The sequence below is a fragment of the Narcine bancroftii genome, chromosome 10 (assembly GCF_036971445.1).
Source record: "Narcine bancroftii isolate sNarBan1 chromosome 10, sNarBan1.hap1, whole genome shotgun sequence".
NCBI classification, from domain to species: Eukaryota; Metazoa; Chordata; class Chondrichthyes; order Torpediniformes; family Narcinidae; genus Narcine; species Narcine bancroftii.
In genome coordinates, this window is record NC_091478.1 from 5,353,576 (window position 1) to 5,368,173 (window position 14,598).

Below are 14,598 nucleotides of genomic sequence, written 5' to 3' on the forward strand. Positions count from 1 at the left end.
GTCCAAATTCTTCTTAAAAGTTAAAATTGAGCGCACATTCACCATCTCAGCTGGCAGCTCATTCCACACTCCCACTACTCTCTGGGTGAAGAAGTTTCCCCTCATGATCCCCTTAAACGTTTCCCCTTTCACCCTTAACCCATGTCCTCTGGTTTATATCTCACCAACCCTCAGATGAAAAAATCCTATCTACATTTTCTCTGCCTATCCCCCTCATAATTTCCAATGCCTCTCTCAAATCTCCCTTCATTCTTCCACACTCCAGGGAATAACATCCTAACCAGTTTAACCTTTCCCTAAACTCAGATTATAATTGTCACCACAATTTTGGCATAGAAGAATTCAAGAACATGCCGTCTTTAGGACAATTATTGGTTATATCACTATTTTTCTTGAAGTGTTGGAGTTTTATTCGATAGTTAAGGCAAGAAGCTCTTTGCACATCATCCATTGGCCAGAAGTAAACTGCCGTGAATCCTGTAAAGTACGTCCAGCTTCCACCATCCATTACAGTCTTCACACGCACACCTATGTTTGGTTACATCTCAATGGAGATCACCTTAAAAAATTAACTTCCAGCAACACGAAAGAAAATTTCAGCAGGTCTCTGCCCTTGCCTCATCTGCCAGTAAGCAAGATATTCGGATTCTCAGGACAGTCTCTCATCACGTTAGCTTTTTTGCCAAACCACAGGTTGGCTTCCTCATCTTCCTACTTGTGGCAGAGAGTAAAATCTGCTCTATCTCAAGCCATGCCAGCACACAACCATAATGTTCCTCCTCCTGTGCCTCAACCCCAAAACAACAGAAGCACGGTGGGAGTGGCTTGGTCAATAAACACAATGCTGGGCAAGAAGAACGACAGATTCAACATGCGCTTGAAGACTGCTGGCCAACATCAGCTCTTGGATAAAGTGTCCAAGGATCAAGTTTCCTGGTTATGATTTTAAAAGAGTGTCAAACCTGCATGAAAACTCTAGGGACTGTCTGTTGAAAGAGTACATTACTTGCATCTGTAACAATCTGATGAATATCTTCTTTGTTTTACGATCTACCCTTTGGCACTTGGCAGCCACAGGATAGCCTGTACAGGTCCCCAAGGGCAGACTGTACTGCTGGTATGGATGTTCATAGATTTCTGCAGTGCCATGCAGAGGGCCATATCAACAAAGCTCAAAGAGAAGCGTCACTTGGGGCTGACTGGTGCATTGTGCTTTGCTTGTCGTAGATTAGTAGATATGCAGGGCCATGCTCAGTGCTAATGATGTGACAGACCTGTACTCACGTGTTACTGCTGTCTCTCAGACCCTCCATTTGCACAAGTTCTTGTTCAAAACTCTGTTCACATTCCTTTTAGATTTTCTTGTAGTGCTTTGCCAACCGGGACACTTGTTTTATATGGTCAATGAAAATTAGTGAGTCTAAGTGAGAGCATAGAGTTTCTTCATGTGTTTACTGCCTCAAGCTCTAATGTCCACATGTTTTAGGTTGGATGCCAGTAACTGCCAGGAATGGCAAAAGAAAATGGGCAATGATCATCTGTGACAGATGTGATCCCAGCTACCTCCATCAATCCATATGAATATTGGTGAAACACATACAGTATTCTTAAAGTCATTGCTATCCCTCATACATTTGCTTCACAGACCTGAAATAGATATTCAGTAAAATATAAGTGGCAAACTTTTGCAGGCAGAAGATACTTTGTAAATAATCCTATCGGGAATTATGTTATCACTGACTGCCGACATGATCTATTGTACAATGGCACTGAATCGCAAAGTCATGCATGTTTAACGACTAACCAATTATGACATCATACCTCACTATTCATCCAAAACAAATAAATCCACAGGGATGGATGGTATTCATGCTAGGGAGCTGAGAGAGATAAGGGATGAAAATTATAAGATGGTGATGGCCATTCTGAACATGAACTAGGAGGCCATATTACATGATTAAATAAGGACGCATATTTTTCATGCCCATTAGTAGAAGAGTTGGCAAAAAATAAACTCACCTATTAGTCTGACAACCAGATGAAGCTAATTTTTCCACCTTTGAACTAGTATGGTTTCAATCAAGGAAATTTAAAGAAATCAACTGAAATATGGGGAACATTTCTGGCAAATATATCCAATAGGAGGTATAGACAGGGACAAAATATGTCATGCCAAAACTCCATTAAGGTAGGAGAACATTTTGGTCATAATATGAGAAGAAATTGGTCAGCATAGACTTGTTGGGCCAAAGGGCCTATTTTGTGCATTCTACTATTTTGCAATTCAAACCTGCTCCATCATATAAATTCAAAAGATGCACACGTTACTCCATAATAAATCTCCCCACTTCCATTCCTAAATAGTTACCCTGTGATTTTGAAATTATGACCCTTAGTTCTGGAACGTTCATCTGGTTTGCTTCCATATTCAGAGGTCTTAGACCAGTGGTCCTCAACCTTTTTCTTTCCACTCATATCCCACTTTAAGTAATCCCTATGCCATCGGTGCCCAGTGATTAGTAAGGGATTGCTTAAGGTGGTCTGTGGGTGGAAAGAAAAAGTTTGAAGCCCACTGTTTTAATCGTCCCTCATTGACTCGTTCTATGCATGGTTTCGTGACTCCAAAGGAAATGGGCCAATGACAATTTTTTTCCAGCAAAATATTTCAGTAACAATTGGGTCTAGAGCAGTGATTCTCAACCTTCCCTTCCCACCTTAAGCCATCCCTGACTAATCACAGAGGACCGATGGTATAGGGATTACTTAAGGTGGGATGTGAGTGGAAAGAAAAAGGTCCAGAACCACTGTCTTAAAGTCATTTCACTTAACCTCTCATTCCTAAGCTTTAAAACATCACCCGTCATGATAATTAGCCTAAAACCCTCTGGTGCAAAGCCTTTCTTATGCTCAAATTTCTTAATCACTTCATTCCCTAACAATTACACAGAAAGTATCATTTGCTTTTCCTAATTGTCTGTGGTGCCTACAAACCAGCACAGTAACATTCTGGGAATCGCATCCAAGGACACTTGTCCCTTTCCCTTTCCAATATTTATTCCCCTCTTATCTTCTATAGATGAAAAAATGCTTTCCCATTTTCCCCTGCAAAGTGCAGAATGGTGAACTTCCCTATATTATTCTGTCACCTTCTTATACAATCACGTAACCAGCATTCATCCACTTGCAGAGACATTGCTCACCTTCCCTTAATTCGAACAGCAAAAGTAAACATGAAATGCCACTGACCTGAAATGTTGATTTTTTTTCCTCTCTCCGTTCCCTTCTCTCTCATGTTTTAATTCATACAAAGCAGGAGTGTGACCTCCCTGGATAACGTTGCTAATTCACAGTAGAATTCATGGCATCCAGAATTCAAGCAACTGGCAGGCTCAAGCAACTGGTAAAAATTTGAGGAAAATAAATTCAAAAAATTAAAATAAATAAGAATAAAATAATAGATAAAATACTAAAGTTTAAAACTGTACAATAAACGTTCTCTGTAGCAACACATAAACCACTGGTACAGATGGGAGCAAATATTCAGCCTTTGGAGAGCCTTGGTCATGGTTTGCTCATAGCTGTTTGAATAAAGTTGTGTGAAACAGCAATGGTGTCGGCCAGGATGAAGAGCTATTTGATGCTGCTGACTGTTGGGGTGACTCTCATAAAGTGTCTCCTTATTCCTGCTTGTAAGAGTCACCCCGGTCAGAGGCTTTATCTGTAAACTTGGGGAAGGGAGGGCTAATTATCTTTCAGATGGCTCCGTGGAGGGGAGGAATCTGCAGATGCAGAAATAGTTAAATGTTTTCAAAGAATGTGACTGAAAATAAAGTTAAATGTTTTAAGATTTATACATTCATGCAAGTGAAGTTTGTTCAGTGCAAGTACAGTATAGTATTTTTGTTTTTTAAACAGTTTATTAATGTAGGTGTATTAATTAGGTATTGTAAGAGTAACTCTTCTTTCTTTGGCTTGGCTTCGCGGACGAAGATTTATGGAGGGGGTAAAAAGTCCACGTCAGCTGCAGGCTCGTTTGTGGCTGACAAGTCCGATGCGGGACAGGCAGACACGATTGCAGCGGTTGCAAGGGAAAATTGGTTGGTTGGGGTTGGGTGTTGGGTTTTTCCTCCTTTGCCTTTTGTCAGTGAGGTGGGCTCTGCGGTCTTCTTCAAAGGAGGTTGCTGCCCGCCAAACTGTGTTTGGCAAACTGTGTTAAGAGTAACTCTTAAGCAACAGTAAGATACACTTATCCAGCATCGACCAATCCCCATAGGTGCCCGATATCGGGGATGTTACTGCATATCAAATTCTATGAAGCTTTGTAATGTGAGCTATTGCTAATCTCAGCAAGGGCTGCGATGACCCAATCTCTTCTTTTTGTTGCATAGATTATTCCTGCCTTCAGAGGATGTGAAAACCCTGGCCTTTATTCAAATTCAGGTTCCAAAGAAACAATCTGCTAACCACGCAGTCCTCCAATGTGTTTGAGATATTGGTCAATCACGACATCGTTAATATGCTCGCTATTCCTTTTCACCCGCAGACCGTTTCATTTTCTGGATCTCTGTTCACAAACTGTTGAGGTGGTTTCAAAGTTCAAATATAGCAGTGTTGTTTCCGTGTTTCTGTCATCTTCCAGCAAGGGAACATAATAAAATTTATTTCAGAGGGCAATTCTGCTTTAACTCTCATATTTAAGAGTGTTATTTTGCAGCCCGGTGGGGAAACAGCCTGATCACAAGTTGACAACTGACCACATCGACACAAAGTATAACATGTACATCCTGCAAATTAACCTGCCCTGTGAAATAGATATGGTGGTAATTAGTAGCTCAAAATGTCAGGAACATTCAAGGCAGAGTCACATCCAAGTATTCAGTGAAACATTCTGGATTGGCATTCTCACAGCATCCTGGTTGGGTGTAAGGGAGTTCAGATAAAATATTAGTACATGCCCTCAAATAGGCAGAAAGATGATCCATAAGTGATACAGTTTAATGAACAAGTTGGATATTTGAGCTCTCTTTATAGTTGATCCAAATTCTGTCTGAGTTTGCCTTCCTTCTTTCAACTGCAAAGCCTTCTCCAAGCACTCACCTATAATTGGAACTTGTGAAAGAGTGGATGTAGCCTGTTGATAGTGTTAATTTATCTTACTGCTAACCTATAAATCAGCCAGGTCAAACTGCATCAGTATTTATGTTTGCTGTTTGCATTGTCCTTTTACTTGAGGACAGTGTAAGTGAAATAATGTTACTCAGATTTTATTTCAATGAGAATGTTTGGGGAAGTTATTTTACTATGTAAAGGTACAATTTATTTTTGTGCTTTTATTTTACGGACAAATTTTTCAAAGTACAAGTGACACCCTCAGTTTAAAATTACATGTTTCTTTTAAATCTCAAAAGTGAATTGATAAATATTCCTTTGCTATATCAATAATATGGTAAAACAATTCTAAATTTGTTTTTGTTTCTACTTTTATAATTATAGTTGCAGAAGCAGTCCCATATTTTTTTTTGTGTTTTTCACCTCAATATGAAAGTAGAACAAGATTTTTTCCAATAGAAATTCTAAATTTGGTGCAAAATATGTTATGGGTGACGCAGATCCTGGGAGTATTGAAAATCTATAGTCACATGACACTGTCAAGGTCAGAGGTCAGGTGGATTAGCCACTTAAGTACTGCCACAGCAGTATCTCCAGCTTTTATAAGGTTCATCTGTCTCCATGCAAAGTACATGTGTTGCACATTAAAAAAAATCTTGTCTAAAATGGACATTTAGTAAAAAGTACTTTGTGTTAGGTGTACAAGGAGACAAAACAGGTCTCTATCAAATGGGTGAGTTTGTATTGCAATTTTAATAATTTAAATATGTATATCTATTAATAAACATGAAATGTTGTTAGAATTTGTAATTGAAGAACACAGAATGAGATGTTAGTCTCTCAGAGTTAAGAAAAACCAGTTTATGAAAAATGCCACTAGTTCACAGCTAGCCTGACTACATAAATTCAATTTAAAAAGAACATGTTTAATTAAAACAGATGAAGTATGCAATCATTGGGAATAAAATTATAAAACAGGTTTGTCTCAGCGAAACACAATCTTCAGTTTGTGTAACCACTGAACTAATAAATACTATCTCTGTAAAGGTAACAAAGTTATTTGGGCAGCTGCTATTCTAATTTTCCAACCTTTATAACTTTTATGTTTCTTTACTCATTTTGTGGAATATTATTGTGCCTTTAATTCAGTGGGAAGGCTGGAGTAGTAATTTTGTTTTGCTGAATGTTACTTGGTCACGTTTGCTTAAAATTTATGTATCAAATGACAGTGAAACAAAACCATTGGTTATTAATGGTTTTCATATCCACCATCACCGGGAAATGTTATGGTGTAGTTTCATTTCAAACATAAAAATCTTTGTCTACTTCAAGATATTATATAGGGACTCCACTATTTCTACAGCTGTAAGTTCAAATCAAGGGTGACCACTTTTGAAAAATATAATAATTGGTTGATAAATTGAAGCAATTTTTTTTACAACAAAAAGTAATGATTGGAAGGTTAATTGCTTTTGGTGATCAATTGTGGTGCAAACATTTTCTACCTTGATAGGTAAATGCCGAAAGACTATTATACCTAGTTTTATTTTTGACTGGAAGGCATCTGTTGGCGTATCAACATCCTGCTTAAATGTGACATTAACTTGTACGTGTTATAATTAATAATAAAAAAAGATTTTAAAAACTTCTAAGAATCCAGCATAGCCATAACTGTGTGTTGTGTTCAATCCACAATGCTCTTCCAAACAATATTCATTTTATCTTGACTATTCTTAAACACAATTTAAAGAAAATAATACTACAGTATTAGTGCAGCTGCTTTTAAAATATGATCTGCATTATCACTGAAGAAAGGTCATCTAAGTAGATTTATTTTGAATTAGAAGCTTCTAATATTTTTTACTTTAATACACAATCTCGAGGGCAGCCCATTAACAATTGTAGAAATGCATTAAGCTTCAGCTGCAGAAGAGCTTAAAATGGTTTCAACACAGCCATAATCAGTATAACATTATTAGTCTAATAGACTAGTGGACAAACCCCAGTTTAAAAGAAAGAATTGTTTCACGTGTTAAAAATCAAGCCAGAATTTTGGCTTGCTTTTGGACTGCAGATCTGAAGGAGAGGTTTTGTAGATCTATTCCTGCAGACTAACATTTGAACAGAAAATTCTTTCATTGCGCCTTCCTGTATAAATATAGTTATCTTCTCTTTGGCTTGGCTTCGCGGACGAAGATTTATGGAGGGGGTAAAAAGTCCACGTCAGCTGCAGGCTCGTTTGTGGCTGACAAGTCCGATGCGGGACAGGCAGACACGATTGCAGCGGTTGCAAGGGAAAATTGGTTGGTTGGGGTTGGGTGTTGGGTTTTTCCTCCTTTGCCTTTTGTCAGTGAGGTGGGCTCTGCGGTCTTCTTCAAAGGAGGTTGCTGCCCGCCAAACTGTGAGGCGCCAAGATGCACGGTTTGAGGCGTTATCAGCCCACTGGCAGTGGTCAATGTGGCAGGCACCAAGAGATTTCTTTAGGCAGTCCTTGTACCTTTTCTTTGGTGCACCTCTGTCACGGTGGCCAGTGGAGAGCTCGCCATATAACACGATCTTGGGAAGGCGATGGTCCTCCATTCTGGAGACGTGACCCATCCAGCGCAGCTGGATCTTCAGCAGCGTGGACTCGATGCTGTCAACCTCTGCCATCTCGAGTACTTCGACGTTAGGGGTGCAAGCGCTCCAATGGATGTTGAGGATGGAGCGGAGACAACGCTGGTGGAAGCGTTCTAGGAGCCGTAGGTGGTGCCGGTAGAGGACCCATGATTCGGAGCCGAACAGGAGTGTGGGTATGACAACGGCTCTGTATACGCTTATCTTTGTGAGGTTTTTCAGTTGGTTGTTTTTCCAGACTCTTTTGTGTAGTCTTCCAAAGGCGCTATTTGCCTTGGCGAGTTTGTTGTCTATCTCATTGTCGATCCTTGCATCTGATGAAATGGTGCAGCCGAGATAGGTAAACTGGTTGACCGTTTTGAGTTTTGTGTGCCCGATGGAGATGTGGGGGGGCTGGTAGTCATGGTGGGGAGCTGGCTGATGGAGGACCTCAGTTTTCTTCAGGCTGACTTCCAGGCCAAACATTTTGGCAGTTTCCGCAAAGCAGGACGTCAAGCGCTGAAGAGCTGGCTCTGAATGGGCAACTAAAGCGGCATCATCTGCAAAGAGTAGTTCACGGACAAGTTTCTCTTGTGTCTTGGTGTGAGCTTGCAGGCGCCTCAGATTGAAGAGACTGCCATCCGTGCGGTACCGGATGTAAACAGCGTCTTCATTGTTGGGGTCTTTCATGGCTTGGTTCAGCATCATGCTGAAGAAGATTGAAAAGAGGGTTGGTGCGAGAACACAGCCTTGCTTCACGCCATTGTTAATGGAGAAGGGTTCAGAGAGCTCATTGCTGTATCTGACCCGACCTTGTTGGTTTTCGTGCAGTTGGATAATCATGTTGAGGAACTTTGGGGGACATCCGATGCGCTCTAGTATTTGCCAAAGCCCTTTCCTGCTTACGGTGTCGAAGGCTTTGGTGAGGTCAACAAAGGTGATGTAGAGTCCTTTGTTTTGTTCTCTGCACTTTTCTTGGAGCTGTCTGAGGGCAAAGTCCATGTCAGTGGTTCCTCTGTTTGCGCGAAAGCCGCACTGTGATTCTGGGAGAATATTCTCGGCGACACTAGGTATTATTCTATTTAGTAGAATCAGACTGCTCAAACTACAGGGGAATCACGTTGCTCTCCATTGCAGGCAAAATCTTCGCTAGGAAATATAGTTATGCATGTTCTCTAATTATCAACATTAAACCTGTCCTCAAAAATCCAATGATCCATTTCTGAAATCGCTGACTGGAGAGTCCACCTGTACTCCAAATTTTGACAAGTTATACACCGTGTTTCTCCCTAATCTAAATAGGCAGGCAAAGAAAGCTTGAGCAGAGAGCTTAACCTGCAATACTCTTGACTCAGTAGGGAAGAATCAGCGGCCTTTAGAGCCTAAATGGTGTAAATAGAGAACGTGAGTAACAATGTACGTTGATGGGAATGTATGGACATGACACTAAGGATGTTAAAAGACTTTGAACAGTTTTCTTCTTTGCAAATAATTTATTTGGAATAAAGTCTATTTTTGAAAAAAAGGTCTGAGCTTTAAAAGGTGACAGCATTGAGTAAAAAAAATGAAATCAATTGTAATATTAAGGTGAAGATCTATGGTGGTGAAGATGTCATTGCAGCAAATCTATTTGGAGCTGAGCACCACCTACTAGTAAGATCACAGGTACAAGCAGCATGGAGGTTGCCAATCAAGACAAAGCACCTAGATCACTTCCACCTGGCTGCCAATGAGCCTGGTTTTTGGAAGGCGGTGATGATAAGTGCCGTTCACTTATGCATAATATCCTTTTGCTGTCACCCTGACACAGATTTAAATTGAGAACTATAGCACACACAGGGAAATGCCATTTGAAGCATTGTACGTACCCACTGTACTTTGGCACAGTCTTTCATTATGTCAAAGCTCGACATGGCATATTTTACTCACAGGAGGAGCTGACAGATCTGGAGCAGCAGATTCTCTTGCTCAGCCCTCCGTCTCTTTGCAGCCATTCCCCTAGTGTGTCTTCCAACAGTTTGAACATTGTGGACCGTTGCAGTAAGAAGGAGTCTTGACTGTTTTCTGGAAATTAGCCAAGACATGCTTGGTGATAATTTTGGGGCCTGTCAACTATATTAGTTGACTCATTGACATTCCAGGAGCATGAGTGTCAGGAATTTTAGCACGGAGACCACGAAAACAACTCTTTAATGTAAATGAGTCTTCGTTAGGCATTTGTGCAATCTAATTTCTTTCAGCCAAAATCATCTGTTGGGAGATTGGGTATGTTACTAATTGGATGCACATGGCCATGGGCATGGTTTACCGAACCCCATCTGTTGCCTCTGAGGCACTATGTTGAAAGTGAAGTCTTGGAAAATTTCAGTCTATAAATAATTTTCACGCCTAGTCCTCTGGGAAAGCCTCTCTCTATTTTTGTGGCCCCTGCTCAGAGGTTTAACAGGTGTCGATAGTAAATATGTGGCCTTGCATTAGAATTGTTATTTCTCAAAAGGCATTTCACCCCATCACTGATTTTGACAACAGTCTTGTTATTCTCATAATTTCGTTGGTTGTGAAACGATACATCGGTTGTCAGGTGCAAAATCCAAATCCACTTTCTCATTTTTGCTTTCTGACATGCAACATTTTCTTTTGATCATTCCTGTCTGGCATTGAGGAAAAGCAAACAGCTGGATATTCAGAATCTCCAGACAAGATATGAATGTCTGAACCTTTGTCGGTATATATACATCAAAACATTTAACTCGCATAATTATGACATTTTAATTGCGAATGGTCATGCTGAGCCCTTTTGTTGCCGTGGGCATCCTCTTCACTTCGATATCTCATCCACATAGCTACATTTTTGCACGTGATGAACCTCAAATGTTTCATAAGTCTAATGCCCTTGCTTTGGTCCGGAACCAGCAGAGGTTATGTTTAAACAATTGATTCCAGCTTTGACAGGAACTTTGGAGATCTTCGATCTCTTCCAGAAGGACTGAATCACTCTCCAGTTACTGATGGCAACAGACAGGCAGTCTCACTTCTTGGCTGAATTGGAGGAGAAAGGTCAGCTCTGAAAGAAAATTGGCAATATGATCTCAGTGTAAGTCTTGTCGCTATCTGATGCACCTCAATCCTTAAGCCTCCAGCAATCCTTGAAGAAGTGGAAGAATGGGGGAGATATACAGAGGCAGTCAAAGCCAATCCCAATCCCATTCACAGACGTGCACTTTCCAATAGAACACACCTCAAAATTGCAGGGATAAACAGAAGATGAATGAGAATCAGTTCTAAGCGTATAGTGGAAAAAAAATTACAATTTTGAACACATGCCCCACAACATACTCAAGTTACATTCACTAGGATGAAACTAAGGCACATCTCTGCATTGGGATGATGAACCATTTCGAACATAATGAACACAGGCAAATAAATTTCTGATGGCACAGATGTCGTTTTGCATCATCAGTGTCAATCTGATTTGAATTTACAAAAATGGTATTCTTATCTATTTTTCATTCTTATACATGATTACATCATTATTCTATGTGAAAATTCCAATTACAGCAAACTTCAAAGTTCAGATTTTATTTCATATATACAACCCTGTGATTCTTATTCCTGCAGGCCAGGCAGAATTTCTACATATCAGTATTTAAAAAAAAAACATCAAGATTTATATACAAAAGAGAGAAATTTAAACAAAGAAAGAGCAGACAATGAAATGCAGAAAATAATGACAGTACAACTCCAATTATCCAAAATCAGATTATCCAAAATGCTCAGTGATCCAAAATTGTTTTGGACCCAGAGTGACGTCTGTTCGGCTCTGAATTATTATTTTTGGATTATTGAGGATTTCAGAAAAACTCATTTATTCGAAAAATTTCAAACCCAAAATGACAACATTTCGCCTCCGAAAAGTTTTGGATAAATGATGATATCTGAAACAATCAGAAATCCTCAGTTATCTGAAAATTGTCAGAGCCGAACTGATGTCATATGTTGAAGAAATTTTGGAAAAATCTCTGTGTAGAATTTTGAGTTTTTGGATATCTTATTTTGTTCAGGTTTTTTTTGGGTGAGAATTAAGTGTTATTTCATGCTTAAAAAGCCTTCCTTTGTTGTTCTTTAAACACTGTTACAACTGATTTGCTGTTGTTACTGGGCTGGTTTTTAAAAAAAAAGTACCAGTTTTCCGAAAATAAAATTTATCTAAAATAGGGCCAGTCCCAACCATTTTGGATAATCAGGGTTGTATTGTATTTAATAATAAAGTGCAAGGTAAGAGCCCTTAAATGAGTCTGAGTTTGTGTTTAAGAGTCCAATGGTGGAGGGGTAGTAACTGTTCCTGAACCTAGTGGTGCACCCACACCTCTTTCCTGATGGCAGCAGTGAGAAGAGAGAATATCTTGGGTGGTGCAGATCCTTGATGATTCCTGCTGCTCTCCGACAGCAGAGCTCCATGTAGATTTTCTCAATGGGTGTGGAGAGTTTTGCTTCTGATGTATTGGACTGTGTCCACCACCTTCTGCAGGGTTTTCCGCTCAGAGAATTTGGTGCCCCCATACCAGGCCGTGATACAGCCGGTCAGCACATGCTCCACCACACATCCGTAGAAGTTTCCCAAGGTTTTTGAAGTCGTATCAAACCTCTGCAAATTCTGGAGGAAGTAGAGGTACTGACGTACTTTATTCACAAAGACATTCCTGTGTTGGGTCTAGGAAAGGTCTTCCGAAATAATGACTTCTAGGAATGTGTCTCTCAATGTTTTTTGCAAAAAAAAGCAGGCCTTTCAGTAATATCTAACTCATCTTATTTTTGATGACACACGATGAATAAGATATGTTGGTGATATGTTAATTAGGCATCACTATCTTGTTTAGTGGGATTACCACTAATGTTTTCAGGGAGTAACTAAAGTTTGAAATAAATTCCGGGCATGTTGTTTCTTTTTAATGGAGTTGGATGTCCATACTTTTTGATCAGCATGGATACAAGGCTTTTTTTCCTGAAAATTCTGTTTATTGTTCAGCAATGAATCCTAGTTATTTGGAAACTGGGGGAATAATATTAATTTCCTTTTCATGATGTAATTGTATCAGTAGTTGAATTTTAAAGCTGACAAGTGTTGCTCGGGATAGTATCAGAAATGTATCAGTGAAACAGAACCCAATTGTAAGAGTAATTGATTATGTCTTAAAATAGCCAATTTCATTTCCGTAAAACATTATTGAGGGAGTGTTAAAATATCAGTAAAATAATTGAAAATAAATCCAAAATCACTTATGCAATAACTTCTGGGAAAAAAATGCTGTATAAAACCAAGAGTTAAAGTTATTTTTAGGCAGTTTAGAGATACACCGGGAAAGAAAGACATGGTTCTGGACAACATTTTGAATTTGGGAAACTGAGTAAACACCACTGAAATCAACTCTGATAGGAAAGTGAATGCGTTCAAAGAGAAAGAAAGCAGAACACTTTGTAAATACTTCAGCCTGGATCTCTTGTACAAAGCCAGATGTGATTGATCTTAATTATTGTTTGCGAATGATTTTTCTGCATCTCTTTTCAATGAATATCACACCAATTCAAACAACAATTAACAAAAGCTTGCCATAAATCATTTTAAATGTCAGTATGCCATATGTATTTCAATTTTCACCTTTCAAAACAGTGGCCATTTCTTATTTTCTTATCCATTCTCCCAGCCCTAATATATAGATTCTTGTCTGGTGCAGACCTGAGGGTGATGGAGCCCAGACGTGCTCCATCTGTCTGCAGCTGGTGCCACTTGGTCCAGAAGAGTTTGGACTACTGCCCTCAGTCACTTAAAGACACATCAGTACCTGCAATTTCTCTACTACTTGGCCTTAACCTAAGTATTTTACTGCCACCTCAATCGGCTCAGACAGACCAGAAATTGTTCTGGACAAACATTTACTAGACTCTAAAGGAAAGGAAACTATGCAACATTATATAACAATTTAGAGAGGTATGTATATGTTTTTCTAAGTATTGATTTAGTTCATTTTCATTGTGTTCTTTTTCTTTATTTTCATTGTAATACAATTATTCAAAAAGTGGGACATTTTATTTATAATTCTAACACATTGAATCATTTATATTTGCCTTGAAATCATCGTTAATGTGGTTGTAATCATCTGCCATCTCAAAGCTAGATTTCCATCCCTGCCTTGATGGGTGAAAAAAATGTCTATAAATACCTAACTATAAATGAATTCATAAATGTGTCCGTCCTAGTTTACTTCTAAAGTAATGTTGTATCCATCACTAGAAATGTATTATTTATCTTAGGATGTGACCAGATATCATTTATTCAATACAAATGCTATCAACATTTCTGGAGCTTTATTATGTTTGCAGTGTGAGAAAAGTCATGAAAATAATATTTTGGAATCAATAAATGCATATGGTTCAAAGTAAATAATAATATGAACTTAGCATATGTTTTGTGGAAGAATATTTTTTCAGAATCATTTCCTATTTGTTGTCTTCCAGCCTCTATACTTTGGGGTTTGACCGGATACATCGCAGACTGCAGGTACACAAAGCTTATTCAACATCCACCCCTATTACTCTCATCTCAGGTAGGTAGCAACGTGCAACGGAGAGAGGGAGGATGTTGACACAAGTTACAACCGGATTGTAGAGCTCACTTCCACTTGACGTCAGTCTTGAGTAGGGTCACAGTTATCTGAAGATAGCAATGAACAACATTAAGATGCTGACTGCTAGGGTCAATTATTTTTTTTCCACACGAAGTGTACAGTCAAATCTTGAATGAGTCTGTGGAGCATCTATAATGTTCAATAGAAAAACTCTGAAATCTCTTTAAACCTTGACATGTAGCCCATGAACAAACTTAACCCTATCTCAAAA

The 14,598-nt window shown here is 39.1% G+C and overlaps 1 protein-coding gene across 8 annotated transcripts in view; it reads right to left on the minus strand.

The window, feature by feature from the left end:
- Positions 1 to 14,598, minus strand: part of mgmt (O-6-methylguanine-DNA methyltransferase) — a 538,867-nt gene that overhangs the window by 198,017 nt on the left and 326,252 nt on the right. For 7 of the 8 annotated variants that reach the window (XR_011345278.1, XR_011345279.1, XR_011345277.1 and 4 more), the window contains exon 6: positions 3,247 to 3,397. The exons of the other annotated variant lie outside the window; for it this stretch is intronic. Coding sequence is in view for 2 of the 7 variants with exons in the window: in XM_069899649.1 (XP_069755750.1) it covers positions 3,296 to 3,397 (102 nt within the window). In the remaining 5 variants the exon portion in view is untranslated. The remainder of the gene's footprint in view (positions 1 to 3,246; positions 3,398 to 14,598) is intronic. 8 annotated transcript variants of the gene reach the window in all.